This window comes from Ailuropoda melanoleuca, chromosome 10, assembly GCF_002007445.2.
Source record: "Ailuropoda melanoleuca isolate Jingjing chromosome 10, ASM200744v2, whole genome shotgun sequence".
Taxonomy (NCBI): Eukaryota; Metazoa; Chordata; class Mammalia; order Carnivora; family Ursidae; genus Ailuropoda; species Ailuropoda melanoleuca.
Genome location: NC_048227.1, coordinates 57510535 through 57536458, shown reverse-complemented (window position 1 = coordinate 57536458; position 25924 = coordinate 57510535). Strand labels below are relative to the sequence as shown.

Sequence of the window (25924 nt, the reverse complement as noted above, 5' to 3'; positions counted from 1 at the left end):
TGATTCCTGTAGAACCGTAACTCGCCTGCTCACAGTCAATGTTTGTAGATGAGATTGTGCCACTTGCTTTGTCAGGCACAAATTAATGCAGTCGAACTGTATAATTAATTCATGCCATTTTGTCAAGCCAAGTCACAAAGAAAGAACATTGGGAAACCACACCATTACCTCCTTTGATATCTCTACGCTGTGTTCGGTCATTTGCTCTCAGGTGCAATGGATCCCAATGGACTCCAGAAAATGTCTGAGGTGATGGAAGTCATGCCGCTGTGAGCACTACGAGATTGCAGGCAAGCTGATTTGTGTGTGTGTGTTCCTAGAAGAAGTATGGCACTGGTGTAATAGAAAAGCTTTGACTACATGGAGATTTTGGGAAGACCATTATGAGGTCATTCAGCATATCAAGGACAAAGCACTGATTTACTACGTTGACTTCAGAGTATGCATTTCGGCCTTTTACAAACGAGAAGCCAGTGAGGGGGATCATTAGATGCCACCCTTGACTCAGGACCATTTTAGAACACTGGCCGCCGGTGCCCCACTATAAACCTCTATTATTCTAACAAGCAAAACCACGGTCTGGTTTCCGTGACTTGCCACAGAATTCTCAGGTCAAGTGTAAATGCATATTACAGAGCACCCCCTGGCCTGTATTGTTGGAGCCCTCATTAAAAAGCCTCCAAAAGTCCTCAACTGTGCAATTAGAAATGTTTCCAAATCCCCTTATCCCCAACATAACAAATCCCATTGTTTATTAAATCTGATGTTTTGTGAATTTGATACAGCCTGGCTTATAGGGAAGGAATATCTTCCAAAACAACCCAAGAGAGTTCTTATGGAAAGACAAGCAAATCAGGAGAACCCCCTTCCATGGTAAGAAGACAATTCTAGGACTAGGAGACACAACAGGATTGCTAACCAATTAGGGTTCTGTCTGGGTCATGCGCTATCTGTAGCAAAAAGAGGCAAGATGGCAGATGCCCTGGGTTATTTTAATTAATTTAATCATGTGACTAATTGGTCTCTGCTGGGTTTCTGTGGTAACTGCTTCCTAAGTGCTGATGGGCAATTGTGTTAAATGTAGCTTGGAATCTGCACGTAGGGCGCAGTGCCTTTGGAGAGCTCGAGAGCAGAGCCGTGCAGCTGCATTCACTCGCTCGCTCGGAAGGTGCCCTGCTGGGCCTCTGATTGTCTGACAGCGGAGCGCTTCCAGCTGCAGTGTCCTCTGGAAACAGGCACTGTCTCCCTTTTCTCAAAACCACTGCTCACCTACCTACGTGGGCGAGGACTCACTGTGGACATAGGAAAATGATCTGTGATCAAAGAATACCCAGGTTCGGCAAGGGTCTGGGAATTAGAGAAAGGTATCTGAAATAAAGGGACCCTGGAATGGGGAAGAGGAGGGGGGAAAATTAAGGCTACTCTTCTATGAATAATATGCAGCCCCAGAAGCTATCATGTGTTATTCATAGCTGTCCAAATGATACTAATAAACCATCCTTTTAAATGCCTTTGTGGGGTTTATCTTTTTTTTTTTTCTCATTCTCTCACAATGCCATCTCCTCCTTGTCACCGAGAAGGTGCGTGGGAGAGTTGGTGGGTGGATGGCCAGTTTTAGAGCACAGTCTACTTCAGACAGATGGAAGGAAAATGACTTCCAAATTTTCTCATGAAGTGGGATATGTTTGTATTTGCGCAATGCATTCTAGCACCTGTGCAGAGAAAAAAATGTAATCACAGATTTCCCTCAGAAGGGGATTTAACAACAACAACAAAAAAAAGTAAAACCATTAACTGCAGCACAAAGATGCCGCTGTCCTTGATCAAGGCCTTCCACCTGCAGTCCCAGGCAGACTCTCAGACAACAGTTTCCTCCTACCCCACCCCCACCCTGAAGAATGGTCAATGCTTGGACTTTTCTAGAAACTCAAGAGAAACTGCTTTCTGAGATCATTCCTGTGTCTATTGGAATGGTGGCATGAGTGATATTTTTTTCCCGGAGCAGGAGTGGGAGGCAGTAGTAGGGTGGTGGTGCTTTTCCTTAACAAATGGCACAGTGACCCAAAGAAGCTATTCTGTGTCCTGTGTCTTCTAGACTTCTGCAAAGGGGCAGCTCCAATGGACTCCAGCCCTGCTTCCCCTTCCCCCACCCCCTTAGATATGAAGCAACATCTTGGTAAATTAAGCTAAATTGACTTCATCTAAAAATTTCACATTAGAGATGATCATTAAATGGGCTGACAGTTTAAATTCCTTTACGAGGTGGCAAGGAGTTCTGTGAAGTATTACAATGCATCTGACAGGACATCCAGGCAGCAAGCATTATTTAATTCAACGTCTTGCTAAGACTGGGAGCTTCCACACATCTGTTATCTCTCTGTAATGCAAATGGAAGACTCTGTCCATAACATCACCAGTTTTGTGACTTTAATGACATCCATTTTGAGAAGTACCTGTCTGTTCTAAGTATTGGACAAATTACTGAAAAATTGTGTCATTTGATTCTCGAGGTCTATATCCTGGAAGAAGCATCATTTCTGGCACTGAGGCAGAACTGCCCTCTCTCCTAATACTGTAAAGTTTATTATTGCATGCTTATTCTAAAAACCAGCCTGAGATGCCAAACAGCACCAGTCAATCCCTGGTCTTCTTGCATGGTCCTTACACTGACAGACTGACAGCACACCCCCGCCTGTCCCACACCTCCATTCCAGGCTGCACACGTCAGAACACTATCTGTCCTGAATCTCTGGCTTCAGGGAAGAACCCTAGTTTTCAGAACAGCAGAGGAGGAGCTAAGTTTTCCCACATCTAATCATTCTTAGGATTCTAAATCTGAATTCGAGAGGTCAATGAATGAATTTCAGAAAGTTCATGAAACAATCTGTAAAATTCTGTATGTCTGTTTATTTCCTAGAGAAAAGGTCCACTCTGAACTTTTCTTCAGGTTATCCAAGGAGGCCATGATTCAAACAAGAGGTTAAGAACCCCCAGCCTCAGTTCCCCAGTTTTCTCTACTGCTTTCTGTTCCACGCTCCTCCCACCCTGTTTCTAATCTAGCTGTACCAAGTTATTGAAATGGGAAACCCTTAGCTATCATTTCTTTATCAGCCTACCTTGGAACAGACTCAGCCATCTATTGATACATGAATGGATAAAGAAGACATGGTGTGTGTATATCATATATATACATATACCATGTAATATTCTATTATATATACATATATCATGTAATAGTCAATTAAACATACACACACACATATATATATATACACACATACACATATACAATGGAATATTACTCAGCCATAAAAAATGAAAATTTGCCATTTGCAACAACATGGACAGAGCTAGAGGGTATAATGCTAAGGGAAATAAGTCAGAGAAAGACAAATATCATATGATTTCATGCCTATGGAATTTAAGAAATAAAATAAACAAACTGAGAAAAAAAGAGACAAACAAAAAACACAGACTTTTTAAAATATAGAGAACAAACTGGTGGTTGCCAGATGGGAGGTGGGTGGAGGGATGGATGAAATAGGCATAGGGGATTAAGAGTACATTTATCATGATGAACACTGAATAATGTACAGAATCATTGAGTTGCTATACTACATACCTGAAATTAATGTAACAATGCATGTTAAATATACTGAAATTAAAAATAAAATAAAAATAAAAATAAATAAATCCAACCATTTTTTTCCCTTGATAGCCAACTTGTTCCCCCAAACAAGTCCCTTGACATGGGCCAGTCCTTGTAAAGAATAAGCCTCATGCCATGAATAACAGCACAGTCCTATGGCACAGGCCCGGGCATCATCTCATAGACTGTGCCATGGATAGCAGACCAAACATGGCATCAGTCCATGCCTCCATTGAACTCTTCATCGCCTTTGGCCCAAGGCTCAGAACTATCATGGAAAGCTGCGTGGGCAAGCTGCTTCTCCTTTTTCACTTCACTCCTCAGGCCCGTCCTCTGTGTCTGGTCTTCTTACCTGGCTCTCTTACCCATGCTTCTTCCCCACCAAGTCACTTCTGCCTTCCTTTCCTTCATTTTTACCTGATAACAAGAGCTTGACATAGCACATTTTAAAATTTGAGCATTCCCTTTTACTGTATGATCAATATCCTTGTTGCCTCCAGTTCTCCATCAAGACAAATGCATACTTAAAAGTAAATTTTAAATGGGGCAGCCTTTAGCCATTTTAACAGATAAATATGACTGCATTAACAGAGTCCACAATTAAAGTTTATAAAAACTAATAGAAATACCTTGCTTTAACGTGGTGAAATTCAGTCAAAATCAAGGAGAATCCAATGGTAAGGCCTTGAAAGCTCCCCATCCTGCCATAATAATCACATTTAATACAATTCTATCTATTCATCCAGTATTTTCAAGCTGGGCTCTCAGCCCATTAATGAGTCCCAACCAGCAACTTTTTAATGAAACAGAAGAGAACAAAACAGAAAATACCAGAGCGCATCACATAAAAAATATATATATATTGTTTCAGGAAATTTTGTTTCTGCTACTTGTTTGTTTTTTAGAGAGAGAACAAGACTGTGAGCACCAGTTGGGGGGAGGGGTAGAGGAAGAGGGAGAGAGAGATAATCTCCAGCAGACTCCCTGCTGAGCGCAGAGCCTGACCTGGGGCTCAATCTCACAACCCTGAGATCATGACCTGAGTCAAAATCAAGACTCAGATGCTCAACCAATTGAGCCACCCAGGCACCCCACTTCGGTTCAGTTTTAAATGGATATACGGTCTTCTGCATATTCTAAAACCTAAGCATTTTTCATATTTTAATACTTCTGAAATCATGATGCATTTTATAATCATTGTCATCCAGCTTGCTGTTGTGACATAACTGCGTGAAAATCTTCTGTTGACACTTCGTGGCAAAATCAAGGAAATGCCAGCATCGAAGTGACTTAGGTAATATGAAGTAGGGTGGGAGTCCCTGTGTGTGTGTGTGTGCGTGTGCGTGTGTGTGCATGTGTACTAAATTACAAAGCAAAATGTATTTCTTACTACAAGTGCACAGTAAATAAAACTTTGAAAACTAGCACACTAAGCCGTTCTATAAAGTGTATATGTACACTTACTAAATACTGATATTCTAATGAAAAAGAAGAGCCAGTTCTATTGCTCTTCAGACAACTACCATGACAATTCTCCACTTGCTGACTCCACAGATCTCAAGCTGACCACAGCACCAATGGTATCCGCCCCTCACTAGCTGTGTGGTCCCAGAAAGTCACTTCTCTTCTCAGGGCCACAGTTTTCTCATCAGTTAAAAGGATGATGTTGGAGAAACTTTCGAACATCACTTTCAGCTCAAACAGTCCAGGAAATGTGCAGCTATGCATTCAGCTCTTTACGTGTCTGTCATGAGCCCTGTCTCCATACTCTCTACTTCTCTGCCTCCTTCATCTCTTGCAGACGTTTTCCTAAATACAACCTGAAGACAAAAGGATGTCCAAAATCAATTTTTTTAAGTCATGGGATATGGTTTTAAGCATTCCTAGAAAGTCTGTAATATTTTAAAATGTTAAAACATACTCTGGGAACTACAATAAGGATTATACGTTTGTTTTTTAATGTGTGACAAGTAGAACTCCCATTCCTGACTCGGATCCTTTAAACTGCCTTGCCACCCTTTGCTTTTCTCCTATCTGTCCCATTTCCTGAATTCGCATTTCGGTCTGCCTCCTAGCATGTGCTCACTCATGCAGAGAGGCTGGCCCCTGGGCTGGGGAAGTCGCTCTATGGTCCCCAGTTCTCCTCATTCACATCTGTTCCAGCACGCCTCATACTGTCTCATTTGTTTGCTTGTCTGTCTCCCCTATTCAACTGTGAGAGCCTTAGAGGCAGAGACCTCTCCTTTATTTATCTTTGTATCCCCAGCCACAGAATAATGCCCAGCATGCTGTGGAGACCGAATAAACGGGTAAGTGAATAAATGTGTGGCATGAAATTTCCGTACAAGCACAGGAAAACTCACACATTCAGGCAGACATTCGCCTCAGCAGAAACCACGTTTCAGATTTCTGTGCTCCATGGCACCTAGCCCCGAGACAGGTCTTAGCCTCCGAGGACCTATCGGAGTTGCTGGTTCATTCGCTGGGTGCACAGGATACGGCTCTCTACCCAAATATGCATTTCTGTGCTTCTCTGCAGCCTTTCACTTCCCCAGTCTATTCCAATGTCCTGGCCTAAGCCAGAAGTGATGGGTGCAGCATCCCTGATCTGCTAGCTGTAGCTCCCTGAAAGGGAGCTGAGCAACAGACGGGGCTATTTCAGCATCAGCACCCAAGAGCAAGATGGAAACAGCCAACTTCCTTCCCATCTCCCCTAGGAGCAAGCTTGGCGTTCCAGGTGGTTGGATGGGGGAGGGGGGGAGTGGGCCATGGGTGCCGGGCTGTCCAGGAGTGAGTGAGGCCTATCTCTCCACGTCTCTTCCATGCACAGCTGGGTTAGAGCAATACAGTGATGGCTACCTCTTGCTGAGCCCCCGTATGGCCCTGGAGAATACAGATGACAAGGGCTAACTGTAATAACCACTTTGATATAGGTTTTATTCAATACGTCATCCATGTCCCTACATACATAAGGAGAAAGAAATTGAGGTCCAAATCATCATTACCAACCCCTGACCAAGTGTTGAGCCAAATATCTAGGCCCCAGGGATGTCGAATACCTTGCTGAATTACATGGTCATAAAGAATCACGTTTAACTGATATTTATTAAGTGCTAAATGCTTGCATTGGCAAGGTAAAGGAAGTGAACAAAGGGGAATGAAGGAGAAAGGCAGTTCTGCCGGTTGGTGACTGGAATTGCTAACTTAAGCTCACCTCTTAAGTTTACTTTTGTGCACTTTAATTCTCCTCTCTCATCACATTTAATATGACACACCGTGTAAGACATCTAAACTTTTCATCCAACTCTTCCTGAATTTCTAGTTAATTCTGATTGTCTTGATTTAAGCTGCAATAAATACAGATAATTTCTCTGAGCTCCATCTCTCGTATAGGGCTTGGGAGTATACATCTTCATAATTAATTCTCTGGGGCTTATCTGCTTTTAATTCAGTCTTTAAGTCAAGTTCAATGCTCTGGAATTTGGGAAGCCAACATTCGTTTCTACTTATTAAGCAACTCAGGATACAGGGAAATGAAAAAGATATCCCTGGCACAGGCTTTCTCTGGTGCCAGTGGGCCATAAGACGGGGGATTCTTTCTTTCTTTTTTAATCAGTGTTGACTTGAGTATCAGGTTTGAAGCTCTGTGAGGTTTACAGTAGTGGTATCTGCTGCCTTCACACTGGATTCACAAAGTCCTCGTTCTCTGATGTCCTCTCCACAGTGCCACTTTAACCAGAAGCAGGAAGTCATCAAACTAAATCATGGACCTGGGATGTGAGTCTACACTGTCTGCCTTGCCTTTACCTGATGTAGCCTGCATCACCCCTTCCCTGGAGCACGCCTCATCAGCTGCGCAGTGCGCTACAGAGGGGGAAATGTTTTCCCAGCCCAGAAACTCATCAACTTGAACCCTGAAGCATGACATCTGAATTCCTTACTGCAAGAGCAGGAGCTGCTCACAACTGCTGTACACGATCATTAACAACCTGCTTGTACTTCCAGGGCTGCCTCTGCGGATTAATATGTGCACTATTTATTAAACCATCTGCCATGGAGTCTGACCCGGTCTTTCTCCATGGTGACCAACTGCAAAGGTTACCCCTGAGTGTTAAGAGGCAGGGTACACTTTCATTCTATTTATCTTTACCAATTCTTTAGTTTTATTATTGGTTCTTTTGTCCCCATCAGTATACCTTTTCAGGCTCTTATATCCCATCTTTGTATAGCCTGGAGCCTAATGAAAATAGATTTAATCCTCTATGTCAACTCTTTCAAAGTTCAGCATTAGCCTTTTATAAAAATCAGGTTAAAGAAGGATGAACCACACATTTCCTGTGAAGGTGGGACAAAGCTTATTGTTTGACATACTTTTGTTCACTTAAAAAAAAAAAAACTATCTTTAAAGCAAACTTCTAAATGCTATTTTTTTTTTTTTTAAGTCTAGGCAAAGAACACAATTGAGACCCCTTCGCACCAAACCAAGTTCGCCTCTCTGGGGATGTTGAGAGGCAGCCTGTGTCAGGGAGTATGAGAATTGAAAGTTTTTGTCCTCTTGTGCTAGCTGACAGCTCAGTGAATGGAATTGCATCTGATGTCAGGTTACCTCATTATATTCATACATTTGTAGAGCAGGGTTTGGTGTTTTGGGGGGGCGGGCAGCTGGGAGGAGGTAATCCCCTGTGGTTTTTCAAATGAAAGCAACTTAGAAAAAGTAGCAAACTTCCCTTCCTTCCTGTCATCTACTTCCAAATAAGCAATCAGTATATTAAGTGACACTACTCCTAATATAGACCCCTGGGACAGTATGCTATTAATTTATGTGTACTCTGAGGGATATCATCCACTCCTTACCCAGGTTCTTAATCCACGGCAAGGCTTTATTCCTTGCCTTCAGTAATTTGTTTTCCTCAAGGGTCGCTTTGGAGGGAGTCAGCCAAACTCTAAGTGAATTATTTGGATTTTTGAAAATCCAAACAACTTACCTTACTTTTTGCAAGGCTATATTTGGTCATTTTTGAAAGGTTTATATTGAATGCTAACTCAAGACACAAGTACTGTTTTGTTTTGTTTTTTTCCTCAGAGGAAGGTTCTCAAATGGCGACCCTGCAAAATTTGCACTGTTGTGTTATTTTTCGGAATCTGACTTTTCTCCCAATTATGATAATGGAAGCTCACCAATCTAAACTCCGGAGACATTCTGTGTAAGTGTATGTGTGAGGCCTTGCCCATGTACAGAAGCATACGTGAAGGTGTGCGCTGGAAGCAGGAGGGGGTACCCTCGGAAGAGGATGGAGGCCCTCCCACCACCACTTTCAGGGAGGCTTAGAATTTTTTAGTAATACTGGCAGCAACATCATACTTGACCTCCTTCACATGCTTTGGGCCTTCTGATTGATGGCGCTACAGCTTCTCAGATTTGCTCTTGCTCCTTTTCCTTAGAGACTCAACTCACAATTTAAGTTGCATCAAATCCCTATAAACGCTCCTGCACCTCAAAAAGATAGGACAGGGAAGCCACACCCAACCCTCCACATACTCCATCTTTGTCTTCCACTGCCTTCTAATCTCCTTAGAGCACAGCCCCTGACACCCAACGTACAGAAGCACACTGTGTGTTTTCGCTCTCTCTGGTTGCTTTCTGAGATGTCATCTGTGTGTCCTCTCCATTTCCCATTGGTCTTTAACATGTCTTACGAGTTGCCGGAGACAGATTTTCCACTTTTCTAAAGGATGCCTTTTTCGTACTAATAAAACTTTCATACTTGTCTGCTTAATCACGCCAGCTTTACTGTCCCCTTTTTACTTTTTTGTTTTTGGCTCAGAGGTATATGAACCATCTGTGCCTCTAAAACAGTTTGCTTAAATAGCCTCCAGGCAGATTTTATGGTTTTTAAGTTTTTTACTTTAACCTTCAGCCTGCTGTTAGCCATTTTCATCACAGTTTTAAAATCAGCCTCTTTTGGAAACGACTGCCACTATATGTGGTTTTCAGAAGTTACTGGAACTGGAGAGGGGGCCGCTGACTCCAGCTGAATTGCACCGTGGTTCCCATCCCCAGTCACCTGAGGCAGGTGCAGGTACGGTCAGCCTCAGGAAGGGTCATCTCCTCTATCTGGCACCCTGAAGAGTGATGCAGAGACCTTTTGTTTTGAATAGACGTGTCCACATCACCCGGTTAAGACCCAGGAAGATAAAATCCTAACTGCTTACCTGCCTAATTATTCATCATCACATTCCTATAGGATTGCCATCATGATCCTAGGCACTAAATGAGATACCAGGCTGAAACAAAGAATACAAAGAAAGGGAGGAGAATTCCTTCCTTCCCACCACACCATCGTACCATGAGAATCGCCCTCTGTTACTGGGCCAGCAGACCTGCTGTTCTGTTCCCACTTTATCACACTTGTCTAATCTGGGGCCCTGAGTGTCAATAAGCATTCCTCTATCCTGAGATTTATCACCCAAACTTCCTGTCTACCCTCACCTTAATGTTAACATAGGTCTATAGTTCTCTCTATATATAATAAAACCACATCTCTTCCCACACCCAGAGGGAGGTGGGGGGAAGGATCTGCCCTTTCTCTGGCTCTTTCCATCAGAAAATGACTTACTCCATTTATTTTCAATCATCCAACCATATTTGTCGGACACTAATTATTTTCCTCTCTCAAATCGGTGCATTTTCCCCCAATCTTTTCTCTGCTGTTATTCTTGTTTTTCTGATACATTCGGTAATAAAAAACACTTAGGGTCTTAGAGTTATTACTCCTATTATTTATTTACAAAATGCTGCTACCTTCAGGAGTTATAAGCTGACAATATACTCCCTGAAATAAATGAGTAATATTGTGCTAACTTCACCATCCATGAAGCAGAGTGGAAAGTCAGGAAAGGCAGAAGCCAATAAGCAAGCAACAAATCCCCAAGGGTTGGTAGAAATGAATGAATGAATGAATGAACAAATACACAAACAAATGGATTAATGGGATTATTGTTCCAGGGAATATTTGTTTATTTGTTTTCTTGTTTATAGGTAAAATTCCATTCCCTCACAAAGAACTTGAAATTGGCAAAGAAGTGGCAGATCGGGGCCAGGATTCGAGATCATACTGCTGTGTCCTCATCCCAATAAGCTCTTCCTCCCCCCTTTTCCCCTCCCTCACATCTCTTCATCTTTCGGATTTCAGTGCAAGCCCTACTTCCTCCTCAGGGAAGCTTCTGGGTCTCCTGACTAATCAAATCCCTCTGTTAGAGGCTCTCACCGCACTGTGCCCACACTATCCTTACCCTTGACACAGTGACAATTTCACATTGGTGCTATTATGTAAATACTCATCTGTCTTCCACTGGCCTATACACTTCATGAGGGCAGGAACCAGCTCTCCTTGTCTGGTGGAACCCCAATGACTAGCACAGTGCCCAGCACCTAGTAGCTACTCAAGGAACATTTGTTTAATAAATAAATAGATAAATTAATAACTTGAAAGTTACAGCCTTCAAGGTCTGTCCTCCTTCAGCTCCCTGAACTCAATGCATTCAGCCTCAGACTAAGTGACAATTTGTTTGAACACTCTCCACTCCCTTCCGTTCAGCGGGACAGTTTGCAGCCACAGAGAAAGCTCAAACGTATGGCGGACAGGTTCACTCTTGATAAGTAACAGCAGCCCCGTCCAGTCCCAGATATCTCCCTCCCCATATCCAATAGGGTCCTTGGCCAACATCTCCCAGGCCGCTCACACTGGTGAAACTATTTATTGTGGTATCTGCTATTCTAATTACACCATTGTTCCTCTTCAGAAATAAGCATATCTAACAGCTAACCACAATCCCTTCACCTTAGTTCTATGTAATCACATATTCTATGGAGTCCAAAAAGAAGAGAACGAGTCAGCACTTTGGTCCTGGTACTAAAGCCAACATTCTAATAATCAGGTTTTCAAATAGCTGGACCGAGATAGAAGTTGTTCATCTAAGTGTCCTATGATGGATGTTAACTGCATTTTTATCTCTCAATCCATATCTGGATTTCAGATTCCTTCCTTCACATGATAAGAGTAGACAGACATGCCATATTCATTGTGTAAAGAATCCAACCTCATGAAATAGCTTCATGAGGTCACTTCTTCTCTCTAGTGGATATTTGCTGGCACCAACCATCAGCCATCATTCTGACCCCTTCCCTCTTTTAAGAGTTTCCAAATTTTCATTCTGGTAGCTGCCCTTCCACATGCAGCCTTCCATGGGCTTTAGAGGAAAATGAGCCTAACTCTAACATATGAGAGAAGCCCTGACTGGCTCAAGCTAATCAGAATATCCATTGCCCTGGTCATAGTCCCAGTTCAGGCATGCACACGTGACCTAAGCATAAACGATGAATATGCATTTCAAGACTCTTACTTGGAATGCTAGGACACAGGCACTCTGTCTTTTATTGGATATGAACAAGGAAGCACATAGGCCTGATTGCTGCTAACAGCCATCCTATGACCTCTGGGGAGATTGCCTTGGAAAATAGCCAACAGTCCATCTACAAAAGTACAAAGATGGGAAGAAATGAAACCACTGCATGACAGGATCAACCTGTCTGAAGCACACCCTACCTTAGGACTTGAACTCCACTAAATAAAAGATGTCCTTTATTGTCTAAACCAGTTTGTATTGGGTTTTCTGTTACTTGCGTTAAAAATTCTGATACTCCTCCCTTCCCCCGCCAAAAAAAAAAATCCTGATACACCCTATAACTATCACTAAATTAGGTCTACCCTTAAATTAAACTTCAAAACACTTCCTTTACCCAAAGATGGTCCCTTCAAAGTTACGATCTCCTTTTCCTCACACTACTCATGGGGGGGTGTGGATGCCTGTGGATGCCACAGGTCTGTCTCCCAGGCCAAGGTTTGGTTTCTGTGTTGAGCTTACCTTCTGAGGTCTTAACCTCCCTGCTAGACTGGGGGCAAGCCCCACCTGCCATATAGAAAGAAAAATCACTGTGTCAGAACATTTAACCAACAATATCCATCCTTGGTTCATTTCTTCCCACACTTAAAAAAAAAAGGAAAAGAAAAGAAAAAAAACCCTAAACTAGTTCAACATACTTTTGCTACTGGGAAATGTTTCATAACTACTAGTGAATAATTCAGTGAATATGACACTTTTCATTTTCTACTGCCAGACACACCCAACTTCATGGGAACGCTATTGCCTTTCCTACTCTCTAAATCCTCTCTGCATCCAGGATCTTAAATGTATTACTTCCTTAACAGAGATCCAATCAACAGGGAAGATTAGATCATATCACACATCCTGCTCAACACCTCCCAAAAGCTGCCATCAAAGTTAGAAGAAAATCCAAACTAGTACCTCTGTGCCCAAAATGATCTGGTCCCTAACCACCTTGACCATTCAACTCCAGACTGTATGGCCTTCTTGCTGCTGTTTGAAAGTGCCGAGCCTATTCCTCTGCCTTTCACTTGCTCCCCCTCCTCTTGTAAACTCTCTGCTCCAAGCTCTTCTCCTGACAACTCCATCATCCATTCTGTCCCTACCCATACATCACCTCCTCAAGGATAACTTCTGTAAACGCCAGATGTAAAACAGCACCCCATTGCTACCCATCCCCTCACCCTGCTTTTTCTTCATAGCACTTGTCACCACCTGAAATTTTGTTACATATATACATAGTTTTAACTTGTATATTATCTATCTCCCTTAGAAAAAGAATGTAAGCTCCAAGGGACTTTTCTCTTGTTTAATAATATATCCACCAAACCCAAAACAGTGTCTAGCGTATTAAGGAGACTCAGTATATCTTTTATTTTATTTGTTTAAATAAGTGGATGAATAAAAACAATTTTTTTTAATCTTAGTTAAAAACAAACAAAAAAGTAGCACAGAGACTTGCGTCCTAATAGGCAAATTCCTCTTGTCGCTAAGTATCTGCCCTGCTTTTTCCCTGTTTTTTCTTTTTTCAATTGAAGAATAGTTGACACACAATATTATATTTCAGATGTCCAACATAGTGATTCAACATTTATATACATTATGAAATGATCACCATGATAAGTCTAGTTACCATCTGTCACCATACGAAGTTATTACAATATTATTGATATATTCTCTATGCTGTAATTTATATCCCTGTGACTTATTTATTTTACAACTGGAAGCCTGTACTTCTTAATCCCCTACACCTATTTTGCCCATCCCCCCACCCCTCTCCCCTCAGGCAACCACCAGTTTGTTCTCTGTATTTATGAGTCTGTTTCTGCTTTTTTATTTGTGTGTTTGTTTATTCATTTGGTTTTTAGATCCCACAGATAAGTGAAATTATATGGTATTTGTCTTTCTCTGTCTGACTTATTTCACTCATCATAATACCCTCTAGGTCCATCCATGTTGTCGCAAATGTCTATTTGCCCATCTCACCTATCCCTGGGTCTCTGTATCCCTAAGCCCTTTGACACCAACAATTTAAATTGCTCCAACTTACAAAACATTTAATCCTACATGTAATCACAGAAATTATCAGGACCTTCAAAGATTGGTCTTATAACAAGTTGGATGTACAGTCTTAGAACTGCTCACCCTATTTAAGAAAATATTAATTTATTCTATCAAAACAGATCACAAGATAATATATCATTCGTTTGGATCCATATAGAAATCACCACTTTATCCTAGAATATCCTAGAAGGCAGCCTGTGAAGCAGACTAGCAATTGTAATACCTCAAAATTTCTATTACCCACTGATTCCCCACAATACACTTACTGGGGTAGGACCCAGCTCTCCTAATGCTAATTAGCTAATCACAAAGTGAAACACTAAGAAAGCTAAGTTCGTGTGACAAAAATTGGATGCAAAATCTTTGATTTACATCATAAATTCTACTATCTGTGGAAAAAAAAAATCATTTCAAAGTCAAAGCAGTTGTTTTTCCACAATCAAAAGTAGTTAAATACTTTTAAATTCATTTGAACATATTTATGAAGGATTTCTCCTATATGCCTCCAAAGCTCTCTTATAAATCAGTATAATGTTTCCAAGGCACATTTAGAAGTAAAAAATTCCTATCTGCTAACTATATTTTCTTCTATTAGAAGATGAATTAAGCAGAAAATACATTAATGTCTGAATTTATAATAGGAGTGGTTAACCCTTAGCCATAGCAAACTAATGAGGAATATTTTACCATGCAAGGATTAATCAGGGCTCTCCGACACTATGTAATTTGACATTCTGAGGACTTAATCATGAACGGATTTTATTCCCCTATTTACTTTTCATCATGGGGATGCCTTACAAAGACACTACATGTTAGAATAATATAATTCTGGAGCCTAATCATATTACTTTAAAGAAATGTCATTTAAATAATATTCCATAGCTTTTAAAAAGAGTCCTGACAGAAGCAGCACCCAATGATTACGTAGTCTCTGGGTTAAATGCAGCTCAAACAATGAGGAAAATATTAACATAGAAGTAGTGAGCCTCAGAGCCTGGATCTGGCTAACCCTCTGTTAGCAATGAGACAGCAACACAAATTCTGGGACGTCATGATTACCGGACATTGGCTTCCATCCCCGGCCATTGATTGTCTTTTTCTTTTTTAAAGACTACAGGAGTTGCATTTAACTAGAGTGCTCAGTAAATTGCAGCAGAGTTCAAGCATCTTTTATGGATTCATTAAACCATTGATCTGCCTTCTTGTGCTTGTAGTAGCGCCCAGCTCTGGCCCACAGCCTGTGTTTACAGAGAATGCAACAGATTGACGTTCATAACCTCCAAAGGCAGTCTGTCAGTAGACATTAGATTCCACCGTGTGCACGGCAGCTCTAACAGTGGATTGTTAACGTAAGGAATTTCCCACTCTCCAGCTGACCTGCAGGGGCAGGAATTAAGCGGCCATCTACAACAAGCTTGTTTTTAGTTCATCCTAATCTGTGATAATATGAACAAAGAGTAAAGAGCCCAAGAAACAAATAAGTACACGTGGCTTGCCCAGTTCACACGTTTGCTTCTGTGTGCAGAAGCCAGACGGCAGTACTGAGAGGGGGAGATATAAAAACCACAGGTGTGCCTATAGCTTGCATCTCCCGCGTATGGCCATCTTGAGTGTACTAGCTTTTGTGACCAGACACTGCAAAAGTGTATGAGAAAAATTCTGGATTCAAAGTACTACCTTAAAATATCTCAAGGCAAGCCACCTGGCCTGTCTTGGCTACTTCACATCTTTAACAAAGCATTTGAACTAACAGCCTACCTACAATCCCAGGAAAATGCACAACGCTTCTCTCTTGGTTTCTCTGGACAGTGCACTAAGGCCTCTTAGAAACTTCTCCCTCCTGTGGTCTTCATTAATAAGGTCTCACGACACCTTCCTTTTAAAGTTCGGCACAAAGAGGGCTGGACGTAGCTCATGATGGGAGATGCACATCGGAAGAACCCATTAGATAATTCTTTAAATGCCTATTCTTCCGATAAACCAAGAACACTGCTAGCAGCAAGGTGAGAAAGTTAGCAACGCAAGTGACTGGATCGATAAGGAGAAAGCATGTCCCAAATAACTAGAACCCTTCCTGATCATTTGTTTCCTGAACTACCCACTGCCCAACCAGACAGCCGGACTATGAACTTGAGGCACACGCTTTCATCACTGCAGCCGCACTCACCAGAACACAATGTAGCTGATGCAATCTGACACTGTGGTTCATGTTAAAAGAGAGTGTGCCTTCGAGATGGATTGGATAATTACCGGCAGTTCAAATGAGAGAAACTTGATTTAAGTGTATAGCATTAGCTCTGACTAGAAGGATGGCCAGACACTGACTGTGTCTGAAAATCAACATGTGAGAATATGTCAATAGCCCTGCACATTGACCCCCAGGTGATCAGATTCAGATCTATGAAAAATCTGTCCCCCTCGCCTCCGCTTTTCCTTCTGTTCACTGAAAAGAAATGTTGAACAAACACTGGGGCTTGAAGCTATTTGGAGCTTTAATCATCTCTTCATATTTAGTCTAAAATATCTAATATTAGTCAGAAGTTGACATCCATACTGTATAACAGATTAGAATTATTTCTCTGTTTTCCCACAACCTCCAAAATATAGCCCACTAAAAATTAGAAGGGGGTGCTATTCCTTTCTTGCAGTAGAAACTCACTTGCCCCATTCTATTTGTGTTCCAGGTATCCCTTAACCCAGGGCTTCTCAAGTGGTGTTCAAGTGCTGTGATAAACATAATCACGTGCCCCTCCCCCGAGCTTCTGATGGCTTCTGAGGGCAATGGCTCCTACCCGGCCTGCAGAAGCTCTGCCCTGGAGCTCTTTCTGGCTTGCTTCAAGAGTCCAGGCATCACTTGAACTTTACCTACATCTTACTTCACTGCCCGGAACTTTCCTGCTGGAACCCCATCCTAATTGTGTTCAAAGGGCTAACACCTTCTCCCTCCTCTGCTATTGCTTTTTTCATAGGTTCTCCTTTGCAGCAGCTCATCAATATTCCATTCCATATTTCAAAATACCACAGGAGGAGAAAACAGTTGGGTTCATTGTTCTTTCCCTAGAGCTTTCTGAGGACGCCCCTGTTTGCTGTGACCGAGAGGGAACTCAGCCACTGGCCAACAGACTAAAGCCCTGGGGGGCAGAGGGGCCACTGTCCATGCAGCCAGTGGACAGGCTTGCGGCACAGATCCAACAGACCCTGCAGAACCAGGGCAATCGCGCTACAGGCCAGGGGAAGTAGATCCAAAAGGCTCACTGACGCCCCATAAAAACAAGGTGAATCTGCAGGAAGAACTCTGGTGCTTCCCTGTCGTAGTTACTTGTCGATCGAGAATATTTGCAAGCAGCTGGCATAAGCAAGTCTGTGGCCTGAGATTCAGGCAGAGAACGTTAATTACAAATAATTTCTTAATGTTCTTCCCCAAACTTTCATGAATGATAACCATTTTGCAAATTAAATCTTGCAGGTTTCAAGGGAACAAAGTAGACAGGTTAATCACTGGATTAGCAGGGCAACTGTTACACATTTCTTCTGCGCTACTAGGTTCGATAATTAAGTCCGAAGCTGAGAATCTTTTCCAAGATATCTTCGAGTTTAAAAAAAAGACCAATACAGTAGTCCCCCTTATCCATGTTTCACTTTCCATGGTTTCACTTATTTGTGGTTCACTGTGGCCTAGAACCAGATGATCTTCCTGATTTATCATCACAAGGTCAAGAACAGTCTAACACTACATCACAATGCCTACATCTCACAGCACCACAAGAAGAAGGGTCAGTACAGTAAAGATATTTTGAGAGAGAATCCATATTCACATAAGTTTTATGTCAGTATGTTGTTAAAGCTGTTTTATTTTATTATTAATTCTTGTTGTTAATCTCTATATTGCATCTAATTTATAAACTAAACTTTATCATAGGTATGCATGCATAGGTAAAAATATAGTATCAATACGGTTTGGTACTATCCGTGGTTTCAAGCATCCCTGGGAGTTTTAGAAGGTATCCCCCGGGGATAAGGGAGGACTACTGTGGTCTAAATAAAATGTGTCTTCAAATAATACGATAAATGCTAATTAGTGATGGGTCTTCCAAAAGAGATCTCTTCTAAGAAGAAATCACTGTGAATGCAGAGAAATCATTTGAAAGCGAAATAAATGCTTTATTATACAATATTCCCCTCTTCAAATATTTGTTATTATTATCATGATTGTTAGCGATTTAATGACATGATTTGCAAATGTCATTTCTGTCTATATCACCTTTAATTCATCCTTATTGTTATCTCTTATCTACATAGCTTGCTTCTCACTATGGTCTGGTGGGGAACAACAACATTATGGTATTAGAAGAGGTATTTCTATCTATTCTTATTTCAAATTACAGGAAAATTAGAACAAGGAAGGAAAACTTTGGTGTTTTCAGGAAATCACGTCTGTTACTAAAGTATCAATGTCATGAACCCATAAAGAGCACTAAAATTTAAGATCTTAACAAAGAAAAAAAAACAATCATTTACACTGTCTGCACTGGCCATTTGTCTTGAGTTTTTATTTCCTCCTTGATTTATGGACATTAGTTTAGATAATAAGATATTTTCCCAAGTAGAAGGGAAAAGACCAAACACGGGATATTTGGAAATGACTACTACTTGCGGTCTTGTTTGTTACTCTTGTTTTTAAAGGGATAATGGTTACAAGGCATACTCCCTTAGGAAAGAATATTTGTAAGTGTTATTGTGCAAAGTAAAACTGGTATTTGTTACACAAAACACTTCAGCATCTCTTGCAAAATCACTAAGACACCTCTGCAACTTTCCAACTCCTAGGCAAATCACTAGGCTAGAAATGTTCCAAGTCCTTTTCTACTTGTGGCCTCAAAAAGGGGCTGGGAAAAGAGCAAGCTACTAGTTCCCTGAAAAGTCTCCAGTGCATCGAGTAATGAGACCGACATACCATTGTTCGGCCAATGCCCATAGACTACAAAAGTATTCCTCTTACCCACTGTTTCAAAAACTTTAAAGCCAGCAATTGAGCCTGTTGGGGATAAGGATTCTACAAAATATAATTATGAATTAACACTATCACTTCTTAGAGCCAACATCCTGAAATGTACAAGCTAGTAGTTAGGTTTCTTAAGTGAATACAGCTGTGATTCACAATCCTCCCCTAACAGAAACATCTTGAAGAAAGCCTACGTAGTGTAGCAATCCAAACAACTCGTCAAATAAAATCTTAAATTCGGTTTAAAAATATAAACCACATGCCATAAAGGGTTAACCTGGCTTCAGTCTTACCCTACCTTACTTTAATAGGGCCAGGGTTTGTGAGAGACGGATATGACATCCTTAACCTACTCCATCAAACAGACACAGAGACCCAGAGAAAGGAAGGGCGGAGAAGCAAATGAAATTTAAAGAGCCAATTTTCAGTGGGCCTTCATTTTGAGAGTTGGGCTATTTTTGTCCTTGTTTTTAGCAGCAAATCAATTCCTGCCTCCATACCCAAGCATTTCTGAAGAGGAGAGCAGGGGAACCGCAGGCGCAGGCACAGCTGTCCAATTTACATGCACAAATGCAGGTGTTGCTCAGACACAAAACAGAGGTCAGCTGAATAAGGCTCCTAATTAGCTACCTTTTCTACTAGGATTTTTCTTTGTAAAGTTATGCATGCAATTTGGGTTCAACTTAGAGACCATTTTTAGATCCCAGCATGCTATCCACCAACAAGCGGGCTGTCATTATAAAGCATAATTTACAGCAGAGTTAACTTTACATGTTTTTTAAAATCTACATTATACCTAAGGCAAATTTCTCTTCTCCACACACATTATTCACTCTGTTTTCCATCCCCTTCTGAATATCTAAAATTTAGCACAGAATTTAGCCAGAAAATCTTTTATGACAGGAGGGGAAGAATTTTGCCCTTTTTCTAAGATTAAGAAAGTCCACAATTTTAATAGTGAGGACTAAAGACTTGGTTAAATGACACAAGAAAAGTAGCTATTTGCTATTGTCTTCCGAGGGGAACACCCTGGGGCTTATTACAGCAGTTCTTAGAAATGGCAGGATGGAGGCTGGTATCGAATACAATCCATTAGGAAACCCAAGCCCTAAATGAAATGACCACAAAATCCTATCAGTTAACAGAAATGCAGCAGCTGTACATGTTTATTGTAATATAATAGGATATTGTTGCAGAGATAACACTCTTAAAATAAAAAAAAAAAAAGAAAAAAGGAATCCAGCAAGCGATGTGACCAGTTTATTCCCCTACTTGAAAAATGAGAAGGTATAGTGTGGCAGAGCTTTGGAATACATAAATAAGCATGAAGATCGCAGAGAAGACAGGTATTGTATGTACACTAATGGGCTGCTGGGATCAGCTGTCAAAGTCACTGGCTCAACTTCAAGCCCCTGTGACTCCCAGCATTTGCAGGATGTTTGAAGACCGACCCCAAGAACTCCCTGCAGGAAGAGAAAGGTAATGGTCTTCCTCCCCCTGCTGATTTTACCTGCCGGAAGTATTCCAAATACTAATTCTTATCTGGACTCCCAGTTATCCATCTTTTAAAACTGTATGCTATGGAAGTTTTAAATTCAGTTTGACCTTAAGCTTTATAATGATGTAATATTACATGTTATTTATAACGATAAAAATGTTTATATATGGTATTATACATATAAATATGGTATTCTGGGCTATTTCAGAGGCTCACTAGAGTAAAATCGTTTTGCAAAAGATGACATGTATCACCAGGACTGTGACAAATTCATCTTGCTTGATTTTGCTCACTACAGGCCGTCCATCAAGATTCAGACCCATAATCCTTCAGAATCATAGAAAGACAAAACCCCTGTTCTCTAGCCATCTTCTGGGATGGAATGCAAAGTATTTTGTTGTGGTAAGTAGGGCTTTGAAGATGAAAGCACTGGGTCCACTCCTGTGATTGTTACCCCAATGCTCACTGTTCAAAACGGGAGCCCCGTGGTCTCAGAGATCATTTTAATCCTCCTCTAATAAAACAAAACGTGTCTCCCATGGTTGCGCTAACGGCCCTCCTCTGTGGAGTCTCACCGGCCCCTCCCGAGGGAAAATGAACTCGACTGTTGACGGTCCCAAAAGAATTCCAAACCATTTCCTTACTTGCCTCCCTGTTTCGGTGAAGATTATGAGCCTAATTCTTAGAGACTGCTACTAAAATTCCACCCCGCTGACTCCTGCAGCCTAATTCTTTCAGCATTATGTTTTTTGGCAGAATGATGTGACCCAAATTTGCAAGAGATAATTTGCTGCAAGAGTACTTCTTGCAATGCAGTGAACCCGAGATTAGCATTTCAGGATTGCAAATACCAGACTTAAAAAAATAATAATAATTGTTTGCTTCGAGACAGATTTCGATCTTGTATCAGGGAAATGGAAATGCTTAGCAAAATGTGGACAATTTCATGAATTAAGGAAGCTTTACAGATCAATGGAAAATAATCAAGAACTAACAATTTACTTCAGTAATTGGTGGCAAAATGCTACAGCGGTTCTTTAAAGATTAAGGAACTACCTGCGTGTCTATGTGCGCGTGAGTGTGAAAACATCCCACATTCCATTTCTCATCAGTGGTGGCTAACAGTATTCTAAAAGGACATTTTCAGATCTGAGGTGTCTTCAAACAAAACAAAAACTGATCAACTATGGCTGTTCCTGTGTTCACCCACCACGCTGCTGACACACGCTTGGCTGTGTGAGCAATGTTGGTTCAGGGAGTCATTATTTAGCCTTTTCTCAGTATCAGTCAACCTGCACATAAGGCGTCAAGAGAGACTTGACGTTTTTCTTCATCGGAATTTGTGGTTCCTGATTAGAATTTGTGGATCAGCTTTTGTAGAGCCAGAGCAACGTTCCCATGGGGAGCAAATATGAAACTGTGTGGACTAAAGCTTTCTGGCCACACTTGCGTGGCTCGTTCCTCGGCCTTTGTTAAGAAGTCTCTACCGCTCATCTTTCCCGGTCTCTAGTCTATACGCTCTACGGCTGGAGAAACACTGTCACTGAGGCCGTCACTCAGCTGCGATCACCGTGTCCCTCCTCATCAGATTCTCATTCACCCTCTCAGAATTCAAACATCAAGACAGAGAAATGGAACAATAGGTTACATGTAGAAGGGGATTCCTCATTCCGAAAGGGTAAGTATGACAGAGAAGGAGAACAGACAAAACAGAAAAAATAAAAGTAAACTGTGCACAGTGTTTTCAGCTAGAAGCTAGGAGGCACATGCGCACATGGTCTGGGGAGGCCTGCACAGCCGCCTCTCTCTACGTGCTCTTACCTTATTTCTCTTGAAGTAGGCTCGTCGGCAGGCCGCAAAGCACTTCTCGCTGCAGAAGCTTTTCACCTCACTTCCCATACTCAGGGAATAGCGCTTGATTCCCACTTTCTGGCACCAGGCACACATTATTTGTACATTTGACACATCATCTTCTATAATAAAAGTATAAGAAAAATGTTCATATCAGAAGCAAACATCCCTTCAAACTTAGACACACCCTGAGCCTGACAGAGCTACTTGAGGTCTAATTTTAATTTCTGCACCTCACCGCTTTCTGACTTCGTCGGATAGCCAGCTCCTGATAGGAACACTCAGTGCTCGCTCGCTTGCTTGCTTTTCTTTCTTTCCTGGTTGGCTCTGAAGTTTCCAAAAAAACCTCATTTACTTAAAATCCAGAGCATGAATGCACACCCCAGAGGGCTCCCAGGGCTTCCTAGCCTGGGAAAAATGCATATTCTACCTGGTTAACCCAGGCTCAGGACTCATGAAGCTTGTAAAATGACCCATTTCTTCAAACGTACTGCTGAAAGCCTGTGAGATCCACACCAGGTGGGACACCCAAGTGCTAACCCACAATGTGATGCCCTAATGTGAGTCAGGAACCAGGCTCCAATTTTGGCATGTTTCTTATGACAGTTACAGGATATGGGGTGTAATTCACCCTTGCGATGTAATGCTTCCCAAGTGATATGGCTAGTCAGAAAAGGATGGATGTGAGTGGCCAGATTCTGCGATGGAAAAGCACTAGCCTGGCTCACTCAGCAGTCTCCTACGACAAAACCTTCCTGCATGGGTGTCCTCGGGGAGGCACAGGCCTGATTTAAATTCTCTCCATGTGATGTAGCTCACGTCCTGAAATGGAGGGATGGTAATGGAGGTGTCAGCCATGAGACCTGAGGTCACACAGCGATAAAGATCATTCTCAGCAAGTCCCAGCAGCTTCTGCAGGACCGGCCACCCATGTCATGCAGATGCGCAGAATGATGTAAAGTGGTATGTGAATATTTTCAATAATTAAAATACGGCATTTCTTTTCCTTTGCAAAAGAAGGAAACAAATTTAACTGGCAAAACAAGCCCATGATATCACAAATATTACTGCTCAAAGCAAAGAGAGGCTTTTAAAGTGAGTCAGGTAATAAAATATATTGAGTAAATCATAATGCAGGTGATAAGTTATGACAAAAATGTGACAGTGACACTCAAATGACTGAAGTCTGGGAAATACTAGCCTATTTAGGGGAGGGGGCAATAACAGAACACTTTAATTAGAAGTCTACAAAATATTTTCTTGCTGCCTCCTAGGGACTTTTGCTATATCTGGAGACTTCTGGTCCTCCCAATTGACAATGTGTGTACATATGACTGATTGCCACTATTAGCCACATTTCTTCTTCCTTTATGGATTTTTTTTTTTTTTAACTATCCCAGACTCATGCTCCAGACATGAATGGTAATCACAAAATTCCCAATAAGCTCCAGTGTAGTGTTGTCTGATTTCTGAATAAAATCCCCCAAAGACTAATTGCTAAGCAAGGCCTGGTCCATGAGTTGTTGACATATTCATGGTTCATAGAGTCTGTCATGCAATCATTCCAATTCCAGGGAAAAGATTTGGTTTGAGGCAGTGCGGTCATCAGCCTGCAAAATTAGAAGCAAACTAATTTGTAGTGCAGTGATACGGCTCTTTTTCCCCTGAGTATCATCACTCAGAACTATGTGCAGCATTTTATTTACCTTAATGGAATAAATACTGTCATTTTAATGGCTACTTTTTTTCACAAATTACATAATATGATCTACTATTAATTACCACATGAGACAGTGTAAAAATGACCTTTGATATTAATCAAACATTTTTGATAACATAACTTTCTTTCTTTAAATGGAGTCATAACATGAATTCAAATGTCATACAATGACTGCATTTTATAATTTGTTCTAGTATAAGAAAGCTTTATTTCTATTTTATATGGTCTCTAATATGGCATCTGTCTATATATAGACATTTTACATGAAATGTCTAGAGACATGAAATGTCATAGACATGAAAACTGAATAAAACTCTACAATTTACCTCAGAGTATGAAGGTTTTTTAAATTAGATTAGAAATAGTATATTTTAAAGATAACCATCTGTCATTCCTAAATTAATTTGAACTACTACTTTCTATTCTTCCCAATTGATTAGCTGCTTTAAAATCTTAAAGTCCCAAAAAAGAAGATGATACAGCAGAATTCTCCCAAATGATCCATTGGCAATATGTTTGATTCTGGTGAAATCTGTAAGGAAAAGAAATTTTTATGGGGGAAATTATTTGGCCTCAGAGTTTGAAAAGGAGACCCCACTTTCCATTAGGTTCCCCTTGTTGTTCCTTCCCTTAAATTGTCTGGTTTGAGAAACAAAACCTAAAATTTTTCCTTCTAGAACTTTAATGGATATAAATAAGATAAAATAAAAATAAAATAAAATAAAATAATCCACTTGAGATTGAGATGAAAAAGTGTAGAGAACAAAGCACTAATGAGGTGGGCACACAGCCTGGGAAGGAAGGAAGGAGGCTGGGAAGAGGGCAGCTCACCCTTTCCCTCACACTTCCCTCCATCACCGCCAGGCAGACTGGCTGGTCAGTTTTTTAAGAGGAGGCAAGGATACTTTCTTACAATAGACCTAACAGAGAAACAAAAAGTAGAATTTTGAGGGAGATTATTTTTATAAATCATTTGTACTATAAAGTAACAACATGGGAAGAGGAAACAAAAGAAATTGTGCACTTTTTTTTGTACGTGGCAGTTGGAAAACTCTTAGAATGGTGGTTAGCATCTGTCTTGTTAAATAATTCAGTATTCCCATCCGTTTCTCATAAAATTCCGTTTCATAAAGGCAAACACTTTGGAAAAATTCCATCAGATTTCTCCTTTTCTGTCATCAAACTGTTACCAATAGCTAGTGCTCCAAAGATGAGAAAACATTTTCAGATATCTCAGGTACTCCAGTCTTATAAAAGCCATTTTTATGCACATTCTATTTAAGAAACTAAGAACTGTAATTATCTAAGTTAATTTTTCAGCTAAAATATAGCTCAAAATTTTGGCCCTAGCCATGAGATGGTGCCCCATCTTCAATGTGCATGACTGTACCCCTAGCAAATTGAGCTTTTCTTAAGTGCTTAGAACCAAAGGGGTAGGTTCATTTCAACAAACGCCATTTTTTTTTTTATCTGAAACCCAGTAATTATGTGCATGCTTTACATTGGCAAAATAGAAGGCCCCAGCATTTTAGCTCTTCTAACTTGATCTGCTGTAATATATATATATATTTAAATATAAATATATTTAAATATATATATATTTTAAAAATATTTTAGGGGCGCCTGGGTGGCACAGCGGTTAAGCGTCTGCCTTCGGCTCAGGGCGTGATCCCGACGTTGCGGGATCGAGCCCCA

General features: G+C 41.0%; 1 protein-coding gene across 1 annotated transcript in view; it reads right to left on the bottom strand.

The window, feature by feature from the left end:
• SOBP (sine oculis binding protein homolog) overlaps positions 1 to 25924 on the bottom strand; it is a 161525-nt gene that overhangs the window by 98960 nt on the left and 36641 nt on the right. Inside the window, exon 4 of the mRNA XM_034670766.1 lies at positions 22480 to 22631. Within this exon, the coding sequence (XP_034526657.1) occupies positions 22480 to 22631 (152 nt within the window). The remainder of the gene's footprint in view (positions 1 to 22479; positions 22632 to 25924) is intronic.